This window comes from Fistularia commersonii, chromosome 26 (genome assembly GCF_037954325.1).
Source record: "Fistularia commersonii isolate RoL2024-O1a breed Wild chromosome 26, RoL_Fcom_v1.0, whole genome shotgun sequence".
In the NCBI taxonomy this organism is placed as follows: domain Eukaryota; kingdom Metazoa; phylum Chordata; class Actinopteri; order Syngnathiformes; family Fistulariidae; genus Fistularia; species Fistularia commersonii.
This window is the reverse complement of record NC_141309.1, coordinates 5,814,570-5,830,528: the sequence shown is the minus strand read 5'-3', so window position 1 is coordinate 5,830,528 and position 15,959 is coordinate 5,814,570. Positions and strand designations below refer to the sequence as shown.

Genomic DNA, 15,959 nt, shown 5'->3' with positions numbered 1-15,959 from the left:
GTTGCCAGATTGGATATTTTTCGGCTACGTATGAACAGAAACACAGACCCTCCGAGAGAGTGATCTTTTCCATTGTGTTTGATCAAGTTTTTATTTATCACATTTATGAAACGTCATAATCAAACTTCATTACTTTTTTGCAGGCATTCGATCATGATGATAAAAGGATAAAGTTCTCATAATCTAACAAAACAGTGTTTTATTTTGTTCAAAGACATTTGCCAAATTCGTTACCATATATATATTTTGCCCGTGTGCCGTTGCGTTTTGTTTTTTGGATTGGTCCAAAGACATGCGACTTTCAACCAGAAACCTGGCAACCCGGGTCAAACATTGGTGAACAAGCTAGACAACGGCTGGACTTGCCAGCTACCTCTTGAATCGCTTTTTCTGTAAAACATTCACTCGTGTAACATCTAACGTTAGAGGCTGCTTTATGATAATGTCGGTAAGTACAACTACATGACCTTAATCGATACACTTACAGCTACATTATAATTTAAAATAAATTTTTATTTGATGGCTAAGTTTGGAACCCAGGTTTTTCAAAGATGGCGATAAACGTTAGCTTCCTAGCTAACACTAAATGCTATGTGATGGAGATGAATGACGAACATCGAAGAATTTAGCTAATGTAGCTCGCTGGAGGCTAACCCATCTTTACCTTTGGCGACCGTATTTTGAACATTGTGGTTAAATATATGAACAACTGGATTCATTCTCATAACATGTTATCGTGCAGGTTTCACGACATGCTAGGCAAGAAAATGGCTACATACTTCATATGACTACAGCAGCCATACGAATTACCTCACGTCTTGTGAGATGGACTTTTCGTCATTTAACTCACAATTTTACATTGAATACCACTGCTTGCGATTCACTACAATGGCATTGTTCAGGACTATGGACGTTTTTGATTTCGTTTGAAACGGCATTTAAGTATTAAATCATTATTCGCTCCAGATCATTTAGGTCACTAATTATAGTAATTTTCTTTCTAGATCTACGTTTTAAATAAGATAAATGTAAATTCCGAACCTATGTGGGAAACATAGAATTAGAAATGTTACCATACCACACATGTTTAATATCGATATTGTGTTCCTAACTAAAAAGTTGCTCTTACATTAAGAGTGTGCGTTGGTGCTGTTATATTTATACAACATACACAGGCTTAATTAATGAAATTAATATTGGCCCTCTTAATTAGTCAAATCTTTAATCTGTATTTTCTCTATTGTTTTTTAAATATTATTGCAGGCCAGTGACGACTCCAGCGATCTTACCAGAACAGGCTCTCCTGTTCACCACAGAAAAAAACACAGCACGGAGTCATCCAGATCTCCCAGAACCTCCAAACACCACCATTCTCGGTCAAGGTCACGCTCCAGGGACAGAAAACGTCAGTATTCAGTGGCAGTACCCATGGGGGATGATTTTAAAATCAGATTTTAACTTCATATGTGGAATAATGACCTGGACTGAGCTTCCATCATGGAAATCATTTCAACTCAACCGAGAGGCTTGAACCTGAGCAGACATGAACTTTATTAAGATTTTGCATTTGTTGAATCATCATATGAAATTTACTTGTGTGATTTGACTACTGGAAAAAATAATTCAGACAGTGACTAATGGGGAGGCCCATAAATATGTGACAGCACAATTTCAGTTTACTGTTGCAATGCTCTATACAGCACACAAACGTATTCCACTAATCGCATCAGGTAGCTGAAGTTACCTAAATGTGCTGTTCTCTGTTTCACATTTCATAGCTTTAATAAAAAGGTATTTTAAGTGCATCCTAGTCATTAAAATCTTACTCTGAACTAACTTTTTTTCAGGTGACAGAAAATACAGACGAAGTCGAAGCAGGAGCAAAGAGGTAATTAAATCATGACTTCATTTTTTATGTTAGATGTGAATTTGAAGGTCTTGAATGATAACCTATATTAGTTTTTGGTCAAGGTGAGTATGGTTTAATGAGATAGGAGAACTTTCCATGGCCAAAGTTGAAATCAACAGATCTAGGGCGCTTTCTGACCAAATGAGCTATTTCATAGTTCTGTGAACCATTGAAGGAACTACCTGATTTTTTTCCTTTTTTTTTCTGGATGTATACTGCAAGAAGTTGAAACCAGTAGAACTGTTCAGAGCAGATTTTCTCGCTCCTAATTTTAGTTACTACCAAGTATATCGTTACTGGCTGTGCTGCACAATCTGATAAGAATTGTAAAATCACTTGCCAACTGGTTTTACGATTGGTTTTTGAATTTGTGTATAAAAAAATAATGAAACAAAGGTTTGATGCTTTGGTTCCCTACTTAACTATTGGATAGATTTAAAAAAAAAAAAAAAAATTTTAAAGAAATTTCAAGGTATCCTATAAGTTAATGCATTTCTATCTATCCATATTGCATATCTCCCATGAGAATACAGATTTAACCATACAACTAATTAACTTAGGGCTGAATAAATTTTGAACATAAGTTTGTCAGTTTGCCCAAAGTATTCGGTGTTTATACTTTGAAGCAAGTCCAAGTGTCATCCATTTTTATAGCTTTTATCACAGTGCAAGAATACTGTGGAAGTGATATTTGTGAAACTTGATAAAACTTTAAAATTGCAAAAAATTATGTGATTCAAGGTTTGGCTGAGTTGATCAAGATCTGACCATAAGGAATGAAATTAATATAATGTGTTGTAATGCCCACACAATTCTTAGTTTGGGTATGGCAAAGTCCTGTGAGAAGTTTTACAAGGGAATGAGTCAGCAAGTGAACACATTTCCTGTTTTTTCATTAGCTGGAGACTTTTAACAACTTCAAATATTCTAACTTCAAACTTCACTAACTTCAAATATTCCCCCTTTCATGTACTTAGCGTCAGACTCATCCCAAACATGAAGTTTGTAGAAACCTAACTTTTTTTTTTTTTTCAATTTCAAATTTCAGTCATTGATGTATTCCTGTCCATCATACACCATCAAGTGGTGGTATAGACAGATTAGAGAACCCGGTTGTACTTGGCATGCTGGGTCTGCCCAAAAATTAATCTAAACTTTAAACTGCTCAGTTAAATATTTCCTGTGAACATTTTTGTATACTTATGCAAAAGAGCCATAAAAAAATGCAGATTTCATTAGATCTGATGCGTGTGCAAATATCCTCAGGTTTGCAGGCTTAATTAAGATGGAAATAAAGTATGGGCCCAAATAAGAGCCATTGAAGCTTGGTTGGAAGACGGTTTAAAGCCAGGAGTTCCTACAATTGTTCGGTCAGGAAGAGTCTTCATGGGTACATGCAATGCCTCAGCCACCCCCCATTTTGACATTTCTCAGCAAGCGCTTTGAACCTTGGATACTTGTCATTATTTGCAGTAGTTTTTTTCCTTTAATTATTTTTGTAAAATCCTCTGTATGGATCACATGATAACATTTCTACAATAAATCATACTCAGCGTGCTAATGCACGAAGAGACTGAACAGAAGACCCTGGTGACATAGCAAAATAATATGTCTACTACTGGGACAGGTAACTATCTGCCATTCAAACTCCTATTTGTCTCACACTATGAGTAGAAAATTTTGAATTAACTCTTGCCTCTCTTGCACCTAGGGATGGGCACAATTTTTCAAATCTTCTTGAATATGTTCAGTGTTTCAAATGCCTCGTTATTATTCTCTTATCCTCATTTAAAGCCATTTCAAATCAGGTTCATGTTGAGATCAACAAAATGGAAATCTGCTTCCACCTGAATTTGTTATGAAATCTCCCTCAAGCAAGTAGAGCATTGCAAGTAGTACAACATGTAATTTGTTTTTTACAAGATATTATTTGATCCTGTCCATAATCTTTTACCCCCTTGTTGGCCAGTTTTGGAGATAAGCTGAGGTGCCCATCCCTACTTCTGCTTTTTCATTCAGTGTTTGGGTGAGATTGTTGTTGATTATGAAAGCATTTTTATTTGCCTATGAACCAGATCTTCCATTGTGAATGCACACTGATTAGTGTTCCAAAAAGGCTGGTTTGATAAATTCCATAGTTCTTTTGCAACTTGTATATATTCTGTACTAAGTAAAGACACACAGCTGCAAACACATTATATTATTACACGTAATGAATGTTATAGAATTTCAAATGAAAAGGCTTTTTTCAGCATCTCAAATTTATTTCATTCTTTATGCTGCAAGCCCTGGTACTAACTCTTTTTGTTGCACTATTTTCCTGAAAGAGACAACTTCTTCTTAAAACAGGCACGAAAGAGGGACTCTGAAAAGCCATCAAAATCTCACAAAACAGAGGAGCACCAAGACAGATGTTCAACAGAGAACGGAGAGGAGCGATCCAAACGCAAAGATAAGAGGTCTTCCAAGGGGCGGAGTTTGTCCAGGTCACATTCTCGTGAGAGGTTAGTTTTGCCAGAGAGCTAAAAATGTATCGTCAGTACTCAGGTAACATTATATACCACTTTTTTTTTTTTTTATCCGTGGTAAAATTGCAATGTAGATTAGTGGCACAAATTTCCTCAGTTCATTTTGTAAGCATTTATTCTCAGGCGACATCGTAGCAGAAGTCGAGACAAGCGGCGATCGCGATCACACAGTCGGGACAGAAAAAAGAAGGCTCGATCTCGCTCTGGCTCCAGATCCAAACACCGTCACCACAGCAGAAGTCGCAGTAGGAGCAGGTGGGTTGACTATTGATTGCAGCATTTCCATAACTGGAAGTGTTTTTTTTGTGAACAGCTCTGCCTTTATACTTCTATATTGAATTATCCTGTGTTTGTTTTCTAACAGAGAGCACAAGAAAAGAACTGAAAAGGTACGCAGGAGGAGTCGAAGCAGGTCCCCTAATCCACCTGCCTTCCGGGGTCGAAACACAGCTATGGATGCTCAAGAGGCCCTGGCCAGGAGGTAAAACAGCCAATTCTGTAGGACTTTGTGACAAAATTCAGATGGTTGGTTATTCTGTTCCGGCTGTTCTGGTTAAAAAAAAAAAAAAAGGGGGGGGGGGAGTCAACCCTATGGACAGGTTGAGCCATTTCCATTTGTACATATGTAATTATTGTAAACCAAAGTTATGTGATCAAGTTGTACTTCCAAACATCAAACAAACCCAAAAAGCATAGTACGGCCCTTTTTTTATAATAATTTATATTTATTATATTTATTTATCAATGCTGATTTTTAACTAGGTGTTAAATGTTTCACCTCAGGCTTGAGCGGGCCAAGAAACTACAAGAACAGAAAGAAAAAGAATTGTTGGAAAAACGACAGCAACAACAACAGGAAATAGCGGCAGGTGAGAATTGTATGTCGCAATACGTACTTATATGATCTTTCTAATGACAAGGAATGCAGCACCTACTCACACAGACCTTGGTATTTTGTTTACAGTGGCTGCTCCTATTGCTGCAGTCGCAGCTGCGGCTGCCGCCACAAACCCCGCCCTCAATGTGGCTGCTCTCCTGGCCTCTGGGACACAGGTCACCCCTCAGATTGCAATGGCAGCGCAGATGGCTGCCCTTCAAGCAAAAACGCTGGCAGAGACTGGCATCGCAGTTCCCAGTTACTACAACCCATCTGCTGTAAATCCCTCTAAATTTGCCGAGCAGGAGAAAAAGAGGAAAATGCTTTGGCAGGGAAAGAAGGATGGGGTAAGATTATTTGCCTCTTTTTTTTCTCTAAATTCTTTTTACAGTGTCCATTTTGTCTTCATGGAATTATTGAACCAGACAGAAAAAGGAAATTAAACTTGTCTGTTAAAGATCCAGTATTACCAGATGCTCATGTTTTGTTTTTTTTTGTTGTTGTCGTACAGGACAAATCCCAGACAGCAGAATTATGGGAAAAGCTCAACTTTGGAAACAAGGACCAAAATGTCAAATTTCGTAAACTAATGGGTATTAAAGTAAGTTCTTTGATCATTTATTTTTGACTTGGGTGCATTTGATAATTCACCTTGCTCTGCCAATTATATCTTCAACCCATGAATCATTGTTATGTTCATGTCCATGCAGGCAGATGATGACGGCGAAGCATCAAAACCCTTAAATGATGAGGGTTTGAAGACTCTTCAGAAGCAGGAAGAGATGTTCAGAAATCTAGACGTTCAGTACGAGATGGCTCGATCCCAGACACACACCCAAAGAGGAATGGGCCTTGGCTTTTCCTCTTCATTTTCACGTGGAATGGATTCTATCTAGTGGCAAACCTTGCTTGTCTGACACTTAACTGATCTTTCCAGACTACCAGTTCATTGCTTGGCTACAAGCTTGCATGGATGTTGCTCTGAATCTGTGATTTATGTAAAGACAAACATCTCACACAGTTGACCATTGTAATGTAAATAGCCAGGTGCTGAGTTGGTCTCAGTATTTAATAATGTGTATATCTTTTGAGAAGGATTCATCAGTTTGACCAGCTGATGCTGGTCAGATAGATATTTGTTTGTTGTAGCTTTTTTTTAACCCATAAATGTATATGTATATTTAAATGTGATTGAAGACAAACTGAATATGTGGTTAAAATGGAAAATTTACATGCATTCTGCAGAACAAACTTGAGGTCAATATAGTATCATTACATTACACTTTGATTTCTCCTCAGTTTGGAGCAGGAAGAAACTGAGACAAACAATTTGTGTGCAGGTACTGCTCCCATAGATTAAGGAGCTGACAGATAATCACATTTCAAATGTTCTTGAAATAAATTAGTTTGTCCAATAATGTCTTTAATTATTTGAGCTATACAAACCTACATAAAGTCACCGATTCCATGTCTGAGTCTTTCATGAAATTACATGAAAATCGAGGTAATGTTTAAAATAGGGAGTGGAAAAGCAATCAATTATCGAGACATAGAGTTGTAGGGATGTTTATTTACATATAAGACTGGAATAAAGCACGTGAGCAACACCGGTAATGAGGTTGTGGTTGGCAAACTCAAGGATAAGAAGCAGAATTGGATATTCGCTACGTCGTTTCTCTGTGGAGGATTCGTCACTTAAACCCATCCAATGTAGCAGCAGTGTTCGCATGGCCTCCGGGAAAAGCTCCACTGCTAGTTCCTCAGCTGGTGGTAGTTCACTAATTCGCTCAATATGCTGAACCTTAAAGCCCTCCACAACCTGACTGATGTTGTTGTTGGCTGAATGAAACTGCTGGCCAAGCCAACAACCCATAGAATTAAGCAGTGTGCTTGAATATGCAGAATTCTGCTCTGTATCCTTAACCAGTGATAGCACCAATTCTGTCACATCTTTTTCAGTCAGATTTCCATGAATGTAGTGATCAATGTACTGCATAAAGAGCAGAATAATTTCCAGCTGTTGCTCTGTGAAGCTTTGAGTTCCAGATGATAGTATATCATCCAAGCCATGCAGTTTATTTCTCACTGTAGAGTAAAGTGGTTTGTTTTTCTCACCTTGAATGTCCTGGGGTGGCAAACAACAATAATCATGATCTGCTGAGGTGTCACCTGCATCATTGCCGCAAATTTCTTCTGATGACTGGCCAGCCTGGCAGTGCTGAGATATTTGAATCTCTGTCTCTGAGTCACACTTGCTGTTTGATGCAGCAGAGTCGAGCTGCACGCTGAGGCTATAACTCATTTTCAGAGGCTTGTCATTGATATGGAATTTCCAAACATCCTACAAATGGAAGAAAAATCCAACTATATTTAAAGCACAAAAAATGAATAGAGACATGCATGTTAATTCCCTGTACCTGGAAGTTCTCCAGCACAGCCAGCTGCTCTTTCTTACTATACATCTCAAAGGCAACTCGAAATAGTCCTTCAACACTGTAGAACCAGAGGCTGTTATTTGCAGTTGGTACTTTCAACCCATGGAACCTGAATGCTGCAAGAAACATGATGTTTTCAAGTGTATTTGTATTAGTGTGCATTGGTTTCTGTGGTACTACTTTTTTTTGTTACCTGAAGAAAAGTTTACTTTTGAGGCCAGGCCTTTCTTTGCAAACTTTGAGTGGCATCTGGGGTGGTTCTCCGTGCGGATGTCAGTATTTGATAAAAGATCTGCTCCTAGAAAGAGAGGCGTCGCTGAACCCTGAAATAGTAACATTGCTATTTATAAGTATAACAACTTATTTTTAAAAAATGTGGAAACATTGAACAGCATTCTTCTTTAGCAATGTAATCATTCAATCATAATTCTAATTCTAAGAGCTAATAGTAAGCCAATTGTTGATCATAATGTGTTATATAATAGCATAGATAAAAATTTGCACATATGTTCTAAGTAGCCCCCCTGCATGTTCACCACGCTGCAGTACATAGATAAAGTGACCATCAAACCCTACCTTTTCATTGCACTCGCTGAGCGTGAAAGAAGTATCATTTATCAGGTAAATACAGCGAATCTTTCGTGATCCCGTGTCCCATTGAGGCAGTGATAGGTGAATGGTTGAGACTTTAGACATGGCTAGTTAGAAGCAAGGATGCCCTTCTCTCTCCTGCTGATAACACAACGTCTACCCGCACAAACCTCACAAAAATCATAATTCCGCACAACCCAAACGGACCCACCGAACGGAAGTAGACATATGGTAAGATAGGCCCTCATTTTGTCTCAAAGGCACGGGTGACACTAAAAGTTGATTTAGAAAAATATTTCCACCCCCATTAAAGAAAATCTGCACTTTGTTGTCTCTAAATTCTGCCTAAAATGCGCTCGCATTCATCGGAATCTCCTGAAATAACTAAGCGTTACGGTCGATGTTCCATAAAACCTGTAAGGAAAAACAAAAGGCAAAGAAATCAATTTAATATATCCGTCATCAGTCATGTGACACAGGCAGGACCAATGAAAATTAAAAGAGCCTTTCCCCTCTGCAGCGCCGTCTAAGCTATCCTAGCTGGGTAAAATGGCTGACGTAGATTTTGGGGATTCAGAACTCTTTCAACAGATAGATGACACTGCTCCACCGTCATCGAAGCACATTCGCTTTGCGGATGATGAGGAAGAAACGGAAGATGCCAGCATGCTACGGAGGAGATTGGAGGAATGCGATGACTACATTCAGAGACTGACTGAGGAGAATATCCTTGCATTAGGTGGGCTAATGGGCTAGCAATGTTGACAATGTAGCACAGCAGCTACATTGTGCTAGCGATCTAAACAAGCCTCCTGGTTGTTAGTTATCCAAAACATGGAACCTAAGGTTTGCATATGTCTGCTTTACATTCTCACATTCCTTTACTCTAAGACCACATAAAGGTTTGAGAAGAAAGATGAACATTCTGACACAACCGAGGTAATTTCCCTCCATTCAGCGCGTACGAATATTGGTGATAGTCTAAACCGAGTCTCAACGGAGTACTTGACATTTGCTTACTTCCTTACAGTGGCATCAAAGTTGAGGATGTAAACATGGACGGGCCAATTCTTCAAATCCTTTATTCAAACAATCATATATCAAAGTAAGCACATTGTCATCATCGTGCAAGATTGTCCTTACCGAACGGCCTTGACACCATTCATTGAACGTTTTTCTGTCGGGGGGACAAAACACAACAGTCAAGGACGAATTTGGAATACACATGTGTCGGATTTTAAAATTGCTCGAGCTTATATTGATCTTTCTCATTTGTTGTATATCCCTCCCAGGCATTTTCGTCAGGAAATCGAAGACAGCGTCTGTAATGTTATTTTAAAGAATCAGAAACAAAGCAATCAGAGGAATACATCTTCCTTTTCCTTGAAGCCTCAGGTATGTGTGCATTTCTGATGTCCAAATAATATATCATAGTGCATTTAATGGCTCTTCAAAACAACTTGTTCTGTCATCTATGAAGAATTCAGCTTTTGCTCTCGATGAAGATCTTCAGAAGTCATCCCCCTGTTCTTTGAAAACAACAGAAGCTTTCAAAGTTCGTAAATATTATTTTAGAATTGGTTTGGATTTTGCACATTCTTGCCATACAGAACAACACAGTGACAAAAATTATATGTGTACATTCAAATCTTTTTCTTTTTTTTTTGTTCTCTGCGCCAGGTCATTGGAAGTGTTTTGTTTTTCGGTGCATTCAGTGTTGACAAACTTGGACAGCCTCTGATGAATGACAACCCCCAAACAACAGAGGGATGGGAAGTACCAACGTATCTTTAATTGACAAAAGACCAACATGTGTGTCGGTCTTGTAAGTGAGGTGATTTGTTTTGAACATATACAAGGAAAACTGTATTTCACAGCTAGAATAGTTTTTTTTTTAATGTGTGAAAGATGTCCATTTTCCATATTTTAGATGCTGCCATTTATTCTCAAGTTAACCATCAAGAATCCTAAGGGTCAACAAGTCAACAAAACATTGATTTTCTTACTGTGGATTGCAGTCATGACATGACATTCTTAACTCTTACAAAGCTATCACCAGGTTTTCAACCAGGTCATTGGCACAGATGGTCTGGAGATAGAAATGAAAGACAAAAGGTACAGCTGAAATTATCGATTGTTTTCCTCAAGTCTTTGCTTTGCAGATGTTGCATACTTCTTTACAACAAGTAATTTGTCTGTCTTTTTATTACAGACCGAAATCTATGTGTTTCAACTGTGGTTCAGGCAGCCATCAAATGAGAGATTGTCCCAAGGTAAGAGATATCATTCCAAAAATGATGCAGACCCTAATTCATAGACTTTCCCAGAAAGTTAAAACTTTGTCACTGCATTTATTTTCCAAGCCAAAAGACATGGCTGCAATTAATGAGAGAAGGAAAGAGTTCAATCACAACTGTAACCAGGCCATGCAGAGTAACCAGCGATACCATGCTGATGAAGTAGAGGAACGATTCTCTAAATACAAGCCAGGTGTCCTCAGGTAGGACTTAGTACATATCTCAAACACATTACATTACTTTTTATTTAACATGGTGACACAAATCTGAACTAATGGTCTTTCTTTTCCTGTGCTTTTGGTTTTAAAAAGTGAGGATCTTTTGGCAGCCCTGGGGATTGATGGAAACACCCTCCCCCCTCTGATTTATCGCATGAGACAACTTGGATACCCACCAGGTTGGCTTAAAGAGGCAGAGATGGAAAACTCTGGTTTAACACTCTATGATGGAAATGGTACGTTGTCAATTTAACTGAAAATTGCTCTGATATTCCTAGCCCAAACACCTTGCAAACATACGGATGTTTTTCAAATGTGCAGATCCTGAGAAAAGTATTAATCTTTTTTTCTGTTTTTCAAGTTTCAAATGACAGCAACATAACAAACAGCAGTGCACAACACATCTCTTATGATGTTTCCAAACTAGTAGATTTTCCAGGCTTCAATGTTCCCGCACACAAAATGAAAGATGTAAGTTAACGATTTTTTTCAAAACTTTGCTTAAAAATATCAATTGTGTAATTCCTTTTATTCTTTCAAGAAAATGTTGCATATGTGAAATGTTTTTCTTCTAAATTCTGCAGACGTTTACATTTTTTATCAACTGAAATTGTCATTTAATAATGACGAAGGGCCATCATTACTATAAAAATGACTTATTTACATACAGCAACATTGTTCGCTGTACACTGACATATTTAATGCAAATAATGGAGCAAGTGCACACTAATAAGTTATCACCTGTCACTGACATATCTTGGTCCCGATTTTCTTTTCCTTTCTTATCAACTTCAAGGTCTTAAATTGATTCAAGTGTGACAGAGACATATGTGATCTAAATTGTGTTGTGATTTTGTCAAAAGGTGGTTACATCTGCTCTTGTTTGCAGTGCATCTATGCAACTTAAATATATTTAATTCTCCCTTTTTCTGACATCCAGGAGTTTATGTTGTTTGGATCGATTCCAATGCAGAGCACCCACCTGAAGCAAAACTATGCTGCCTATCTGTCCAAGAACTTCTCTACGGTACTCATTCTTTCAATGGTGTTGAGTACTCTCTTCTTGTTTTAAAATATCGGTTAAATCCATTCAGACACTGAGCATTGGGAGCAAATAAGTAAAACTTGCTTAGTCAGTGCTATAAAAGATTGGAACCAAATATTTGGCATTGATAAGGTAACTGATACCTTTTTTGTTTGTTGAAGACGTTTCTTGATATGCTTTAATGGTTTTGCCACAGATAAGTAGGTCATTTATTTGCAGGTTAGCAGCAATGCAGAAAAAACCTCATAAGGCTACTTTGTCTCAAATATGCTGCTAGCTGCCAATCGTCCTCCTTACTTGCTAACTAGGTGCTGCAGACTACTGTGAATTATCACAGTAGAATGGAATAATGAAATGCACTGCACTCAGTGTTTATTTTTAAAATATTTTGCAGGCTTGGCCTTTATGTCCCTAAGCCTGTTACATTGTACTGTTCATGGAGTAGTCCATGTTGTCTGAAATTACACAATGTCTTTAGATGAGGTAGTTTAGACAATTTGCTATCCTAATCAAACTACATCATTCAGTGTTTTTTTTTATTTCCAATCTTAATTGTTTTAATGGCTGTTTTTGATAGATCATTTGTGACGACTATGCAACATGTTCAGAGTGCTGAAATATTCTTACGGAAAGTCATTGTTTTCAACAGCCTGGTGCCCCTTCCAACAAGAGACGGCATGAGTCTGATTCACCTCAGCTGCTGAGGAAGAGGACCAGGTCTAGCCCTGATCGCCACTCTGACAGGAGCTCAGATATGGATGTCGAATCAGGTAACAATTTCAAGTTTCACTTTTTTTGACCAAAAGTTTATTGAGTCTCAAATAGCCCTAAATCACAACTTCCTACATTTTAGATTTGATCCTTAACCATCCTTTTCTGGTTTCCCAAATGTTCCTGTACAATTTCTGACAGACCGTGGGGAAATTCAGATCTGAAACATTTAGTGTAAGGCATGCTGTGTGATATCAGTTTCAATAAACTTGATTGAATATGTGCATTGTGCTCAATTAGCAAAACTCACTGAACTTGGAACTACAAGAAAAGTCTGTACTATGACATCACATCATCCATTCATGCTGCTGGTAGTACTAGAAGAAATTGAATTGTTGTGAATTTAAATTGGGTATTTTGAGAGAACACACAAAGAAGAAAAGAACATTCATACACTTTATTACAGCTTAGTGCCAGTGTTGTTTATCAGTAAATTGTTTCATGCTACATTTCTGTCAGTCAAAGCAGCAATAAAAACATTAAGTAAGAATCCTGGGTTGCTGACAGACAACGACAATGACTGTTTGAACCTGCAACAAAGGAGCCAATGGCATACCGAACCAAAAACATACACAACACAAAGTTGCTCTTGCTCTCATTGAGTAATGCACAAAAATGCTAAAACTTTTTGTCATGCTGTCAGTCAGACTTTTTTTTTTTGTTGTTCTTGTTGGTAATCTTTGGATGTATGTTTTTGGTCCAGATCCAGGAATGCCTTATCATAATCATGGTGCAGGTGACTTCCGATTTCAAACACCTCTACCCCCCGGATCCCCCTGCTTCAGCTCGCCTCCGCCTTTACCCCACGGCACTCCTCCGGCTACACCCACTCCACCTCCTCTTCCTAAAGGCACGCCTCCTCCTACTCCTACCAATGGCTCTCCTGCTCTCCGAGGACATACCTTGACAACAGCTGACGAAAATGTAGTGGGATCAGAGGATGACCTAACTCTGGAAGAGCTGGAGGAACAGCAGAGGCTTATATGGGCTGCTCTAGAAAATGCTGACACTGCTACCAATAGTGACTCTGAGACGCCTGTGATTGGAACACCTATACCCAGTTCATCCAGTGTCTCCACACCCCGACATGTTGATACAGAAACAGAAGAAGCGGAAGAAGCGATGGACACAATTAGACCGGGAGATACACAACATAGTTGTGAAAATCAAAGGGAGCATGGTATTCACAAGGTTTCCCTGGAAATTCACGGTCCTGTCAAATCTCAGGAGGACAGCCCTACAAGTCCCGGTCCAGTAAAGTCTCAGGAGGACAGTCCTCAAAGTCCTGGTCCACTCCAATCCCAGGATGACACCTCTAAAAATCCCGGTCCAGTAAAATCCCAGGATGGTGGCTGTAAAATTTCTGATCCAGTCCAATTCCAGGATGACAGCCCTAAAGGTCCCGGCCCAGTCCAATCCCAGGAAAACAGGCCTAAAAGTCCTGGTCTAGTACAATCTCAGGATGACAGCCCTACAAATCCCGGTCCAGTAAAGTCCCAGGAGGACAGTCCTCAAAGTCCTGGTCCACTCCAATCCCAGGATGACACCCCTAAAAGTCCTGGTCCAGTAAAATCCCCGGATGATGGCTGTATAATTTCTGGTCCAGTCCAATCCCAGGATGATAGCCCTAAAAGTCCCGGTCCAGTTCAATCTCAGGATGACAGCCCTAAAAGTCCCGGTCCAGTAAAATCCCAGAATGACAGCCCTAATAGTCCTGGTCTAGTCCAATCCCAGGATGACAGCCCTCAAAGTCCTGATGCTGATGTCTTTGCTGGAGGGGCTGACAGTTGTGCCTCCCCTAATCATTTTAGTAATATAACAGCTGTTCCTCATCGGAGCAAGTTTGCCGCAGGCATTGTGCCTTTTGAAGATACACCTGAATTTACTGAAGTAGCTGAAGCCACGGGGACATATCTCAGGATCAGAAACTTGCTCAAAAGTTCTCCACGAAGTTTAGCAAAGAAAAAATGACGGCACACAGTCTTGAACTGAAATGCTTGGACATTTTTTTTTTTTTTTTTAAGCAAGAGCTCCTATTTTCATGGCTGTTATATAGAGAGTGCTTTTTATTCGTCAGTGTTTTGGAGCCAGCTGAATGTCTGCCAGGGAAACATTGAGGGAAATTACAGCACTGTGGATTGGTTGGTTGGTTGTAAGTTTCTTTTTGTAACAGTAATGTCATCACCCAAGAGTTTGTTTTTTTATTGTGAAACGAAATGTATCAGTACTTGGCATGTGTAATGTTTATATTGTTGCATTTAAATTGCTTTTTTTTCTATTTTTGACACACTGGAAGTGCTCTAAAAGTCTCTGAGTCAACATGCCAGTGTTTGCTTTGTTTTTAATTCATCCGGGTACTTTTTTTCTTCTCTCAGAGCTGGGCTCTCTTGACCCTTTTTTTAAAATCAGATTTGATTTATTTTTTACTCTTTCCACTACAGCCCCCTAACAGGGATTTGATGTGTATTGGTCAGCCATCCTAATGCGTTGTAGCTTGCTAAATAATTGAGGAGGAGGAGGACGCTCCATGCCTTAAGACATGGAGCATCATGGAGCATGTAAAATAATTTACTTTTGTAAGTCTGATATGAAAAAGAATCAATGAGCACTTGTTTTCAAGACACCACACAGTTCATTTTGTGAGGAAAATTGACCGTGTTTTAACATATGTATCGGCAAATACATTTTGAACTGTTCCAAATATTAAAGAAGGCCATCACAATTTCAAGTGTTGAGAAAATTCATCATGTCTCTCAACATGTAAGCGAGCCCTACTCAAAGTTCACCCTTTATCTGTCACTGTCTCACTTTGACAAGTAATAAAGGGGAAGCATTTGTTTATTTTTGGTCTATTGTCTGACTTATGACATGAAATCTTTATGGGATTATCTGAAAAGACAGTAATGGAAATACTCAAGTACCCAAGTATTATCTTTGACGTTTCACAGTTTTTTTTTTTCGCTTTCATCCAATCATGCTGCAATAATAAAACGAGGGCCTGGCCCACTTCTTCCTTATTTGCTTCAATAGAAATAAAAATTAGCATCACAGTGGAATATAAACGCCTGTAAAGAGAAGAAACCCTACTTATACACTTTTTATCATTTAGTAACAATTCAAAATGTCTATTCTGCATTAAATTGTGTATATAATGAATTGCAACAGAAAACTGATGAATATTTTCGGATTAATGCAATAGAGATTGTCATTCCTGGGCTGAGTAGACGCCTGTGAATCTCAGCAGAGGTGTGAACGCAGTGCCTCGATCAACTCCTTCCTTTCTCTCTT

General features: G+C 38.7%; 3 protein-coding genes across 4 annotated transcripts; 2 read left to right on the top strand and 1 right to left on the bottom strand.

Moving 5' to 3' along the window:
* The first annotated feature begins 302 nt into the window (after nucleotides 1–302).
* On the top strand, nucleotides 303–6,732 carry rsrc2 (arginine/serine-rich coiled-coil 2). Of its 2 annotated transcripts, none has more exons than XM_086173597.1 (10): nucleotides 303–448; nucleotides 1,264–1,405; nucleotides 1,848–1,888; nucleotides 4,259–4,413; nucleotides 4,561–4,692; nucleotides 4,802–4,918; nucleotides 5,221–5,306; nucleotides 5,402–5,661; nucleotides 5,826–5,915; nucleotides 6,025–6,732. In XM_086173597.1, exons 1-10 carry the CDS (start codon nucleotides 437–439, stop codon nucleotides 6,208–6,210), a joined length of 1,221 nt encoding a protein of 406 aa, XP_086029723.1. In that variant the 5' UTR covers nucleotides 303–436; the 3' UTR covers nucleotides 6,211–6,732. The 2 variants fall into 2 exon arrangements, with proteins under 2 accessions (XP_086029723.1, XP_086029721.1); XM_086173595.1 differs by having other exon boundaries at nucleotides 5,221–5,315.
* A 132-nt stretch (nucleotides 6,733–6,864) lies between these two features.
* On the bottom strand, nucleotides 6,865–8,741 carry LOC147218341 (uncharacterized). Its single transcript, XM_086173598.1, has 4 exons — nucleotides 8,326–8,741; nucleotides 7,943–8,072; nucleotides 7,732–7,865; nucleotides 6,865–7,655 (listed from the first exon to the last, which is right to left on the bottom strand). The coding sequence occupies exons 1-4, from the start codon at nucleotides 8,443–8,445 to the stop codon at nucleotides 6,882–6,884; spliced, it is 1,158 nt and encodes a 385-aa protein (XP_086029724.1). The 5' UTR covers nucleotides 8,446–8,741; the 3' UTR covers nucleotides 6,865–6,881.
* A 134-nt stretch (nucleotides 8,742–8,875) lies between these two features.
* On the top strand, nucleotides 8,876–15,512 carry zcchc8 (zinc finger, CCHC domain containing 8). The gene is made up of 14 exons (XM_086173594.1): nucleotides 8,876–9,067; nucleotides 9,240–9,279; nucleotides 9,371–9,445; nucleotides 9,633–9,735; nucleotides 9,821–9,895; nucleotides 10,021–10,124; nucleotides 10,390–10,455; nucleotides 10,553–10,613; nucleotides 10,704–10,840; nucleotides 10,949–11,091; nucleotides 11,217–11,326; nucleotides 11,796–11,882; nucleotides 12,550–12,670; nucleotides 13,375–15,512. Exons 1-14 carry the CDS (start codon nucleotides 8,890–8,892, stop codon nucleotides 14,640–14,642), a joined length of 2,568 nt encoding a protein of 855 aa, XP_086029720.1. The 5' UTR covers nucleotides 8,876–8,889; the 3' UTR covers nucleotides 14,643–15,512.
* The last annotated feature ends 447 nt before the right edge of the window (nucleotides 15,513–15,959 follow it).

Excerpts from the sequence above, each read along its gene's own strand:
- rsrc2 (XM_086173595.1), top strand. Across the intron at positions 1,406-1,847 it reads ACGCTCCAGGGACAGAAAAC|GTGACAGAAAATACAGACGA; the intron begins GTCAGTATTCAG and ends ACTTTTTTTCAG. Across the intron at positions 5,662-5,825 it reads GGCAGGGAAAGAAGGATGGG|GACAAATCCCAGACAGCAGA; the intron begins GTAAGATTATTT and ends GTTGTCGTACAG.
- LOC147218341 (XM_086173598.1), bottom strand. The coding sequence starts at position 8,445 with ATGTCTAAAGTCTCAACCATTCACCTATCACTGCCTCAATGGGACACG. Across the intron at positions 8,073-8,325 it reads TCAGCGAGTGCAATGAAAAG|GGTTCAGCGACGCCTCTCTT; the intron begins GTAGGGTTTGAT and ends TTACTATTTCAG. Across the intron at positions 7,656-7,731 it reads CTGTGCTGGAGAACTTCCAG|GATGTTTGGAAATTCCATAT; the intron begins GTACAGGGAATT and ends TTCCATTTGTAG.
- zcchc8 (XM_086173594.1), top strand. The coding sequence starts at position 8,890 with ATGGCTGACGTAGATTTTGGGGATTCAGAACTCTTTCAACAGATAGAT. Across the intron at positions 9,896-10,020 it reads AAACAACAGAAGCTTTCAAA|GTCATTGGAAGTGTTTTGTT; the intron begins GTTCGTAAATAT and ends TCTCTGCGCCAG. Across the intron at positions 11,327-11,795 it reads CCGCACACAAAATGAAAGAT|GAGTTTATGTTGTTTGGATC; the intron begins GTAAGTTAACGA and ends TCTGACATCCAG.